The sequence below is a fragment of the Apis dorsata genome, unplaced genomic scaffold (genome assembly GCF_000469605.1).
Source record: "Apis dorsata unplaced genomic scaffold, Apis dorsata 1.3 scaffold_648, whole genome shotgun sequence".
NCBI classification, from domain to species: Eukaryota; Metazoa; Arthropoda; class Insecta; order Hymenoptera; family Apidae; genus Apis; species Apis dorsata.
In genome coordinates, this window is record NW_006263839.1 from 354,497 (window position 1) to 357,088 (window position 2,592).

The 2,592-nt window shown below is 28.3% G+C and overlaps 2 protein-coding genes across 2 annotated transcripts in view; one reads left to right on the forward strand and one right to left on the reverse strand.

Annotated features, from left to right (window-relative positions):
• LOC102676980 overlaps positions 1 to 940 on the reverse strand; it is a 1,452-nt gene extending 512 nt beyond the window's left edge. The window contains exons 1-2 of the mRNA XM_031513452.1: positions 688 to 940; positions 62 to 298 (exon numbers count right to left, since the gene is read on the reverse strand). Of these exons, the coding sequence (XP_031369312.1) occupies positions 62 to 298; positions 688 to 831 (381 nt within the window). The 5' untranslated portion in view covers positions 832 to 940. The remainder of the gene's footprint in view (positions 1 to 61; positions 299 to 687) is intronic.
• The window catches only part of LOC102677268 (gonadotropin-releasing hormone receptor), a 10,866-nt gene that overhangs the window by 6,012 nt on the left and 2,262 nt on the right, over positions 1 to 2,592 (forward strand). The window lies entirely within an intron of this gene.

A 2,592-nucleotide genomic window follows, 5' to 3' on the forward strand; every position in this document is an offset into this window, starting at 1 on the left:
GAGACCGCCTCCGCCTCCTACGAGTTCGGCAGCCGCCTCGAGCCGCCCGCCTACGCCTCACGCGTCTTCTAGGCTTGCATCTGCAGAATCTCCTCTTCCTCCCACGTCTGCGCCCTTTTTTCTTACATTTGCACCCCATCTTCCGCTGCATCCTGCTTCTGCGGCAGGCGTCCAATAGATTCACCTCTTGCTCCGCGATCTCTTGACATTTTATATCTCCGTTCGTCGGTAAAATGTAATGGCCGCCATTCTTCTTCAAGATGCCGTACGCCACCCCGCGTTTCAAAGCTGTTTGCATCTGTTTGGATTCAAGGATTGAGTTTTGGGGATACAAAACAGGGGGATAAGTAAACGTGGAGATACGTGTTTAATAAATATTGATTAGAATTTCGAAAATGGAAGGGTTGAAGAAAGGCAAAATTCATTTTTGTATCAAGTTTTAATCGGAAATAATGTATCATTTTGATAATTTTATTTGGAAAATTTATTACTTTTAATAGTGTTTGGGTAAGTTTAAATGTACATGACTTTTGACTATTTTTTTCTAATAATTTGTAGATTATAATAATATACTTATAGCAATTTGTTGTGCAAATAATTGTGTTCTAATCAAATGAGAATGTAAAAATTTATCTTTTGATATATTTTCATGATGAAGATTCTATTATTCAAGAAAAAGTCGCTAACCTGACGACGCGCTACATTTGGTAATATATCGTAGACAGACGAGATATAATGCAAGATTTCTTTCGAAGTCGATCCTTTTAATTCGCGAAGATTTTTAATGGCCTTGATGACTAGCCCGAGAATTTTAGACGAATCACTCACCATGATTGCATCCTTCTTCTAAACTGCAAAAGAACATCGATCAAATTAAAATTCTCTGTATTCATAAGATGTATCTGTAAAAAATTTTTCGCGCCATTTTTCAAAATATCCGAAACAACATTCATTTTCACTTGTTAAATGATATAAATGAAGAAAACACGTAGAAAAATTAATTTCGTTTAAACAATTTGTTAAATCATTTTTTATTTTAAAAAGATTTCAAAGTTTGTGATATTTCTATAACTTATTTTTCTATTTAAAATATTCAAAATCATTAATAATTGGTAATTTGAATTTATTAATATATTTATTATTGATAATGAAATTTTGTTTTAAAATATTGAAAATTTTTGACAGTTTTCGTGTCTTTTGATAACATTTAACGAGTAAAATTCAAAAATATTAATTTTCAAGTTATACTGGTTCAAAAATAGTTTATTTTTATTATTATTAGCCTATTTTTGAACAATTAATTATCGGAAATTTTTATTCGATACAGCAAAGATAGAATTAAATAATAAAGCAACGAACGAATATCCTCTAACCCGATCATTTTTAAGTTCTCTTTTAAATAAAATATGAACTTGACATTGTGAATATTCATAAAGGTACTTAATAAATTATTATTCAAATATATATATGTGCTATTCTACACTTCGCATACTTCTTATTGCGTTGTTAAATAATTCTTGAAATGCTTGATAAATTGAAAAGTAGAAAGAAAATCAGCGTTTTTAGTAAAATGTATTTAATAATCAATCTAGGATAGTTATTTGTCTTATTGTTATATTAATTGAAATAGTTTCGATTGTTTTTATAATTTTTTATTAAAATTGTAACCGAATGTTATTAATTTGAATTAGTGAAATTTCAGTATATCATAATCTTGAATATAATAATGTAAAATTAAAAAAAGAAACGGATATTTTGACTTTTTATCAATAAAATCAATAAAATCTTTGAAAAATATTCAAATACATCGAAACAATTGGTCACAAGGAAAAGTAATTTACGTATTTTAAAAAATCAGATTTTAATGAAAATTTTTATATTTATAAAACATAACTAACATTTCTGTCTCCTTGAGACAGAAATCAATCCTCAAATTTTTACCATTTTCTCATATTTTCTATACATGAATTTCAACTAGAAATACTTTTTATAACAAATATAATAGAGCAATATTTAATTAATTTAATATTTTGCTCCATGTATTCTAAACTATTTATTTATAAAACTTGAAAATAATATTGAAACTTTAAGAGATAATTTTATCCTCTAGAGTCAAAGAAACAAGTTGCTATATAACCCATTACGATCACATATAACCCATATTCACAAAATCTCGTGTAGAATTATCGTTGATATTGATTAATACAATTTATTAATTGAAATCGAAATAAGATCTATGAATACTTTTGCAACTGACTGTATATCTATACATATATGTATATATACATCTATAATAATAACCGATAGTACCTTAAGAGATGGTAATTAATTGACAGATAGTCTTGGCGCTACCTGTTCCCGTGAATTTTGACGAGAAATTTTTATACTTCATCGGGCTACAACTTTCAATCCATGATTCGTTGATTTCCCTCTCCCTTTGGAAATTTTAAATACTTTGGAAATTTTTAAATTTTAAAACGGCGACCAAAAATTTTCTTACGTCACATTTCTGTTAACCGATGGGTGGAACGAGCATCGACGTTTACAATTGAACGTAGATGTTTCGAGTATGATCTTTTTTTTTTTTTTTTT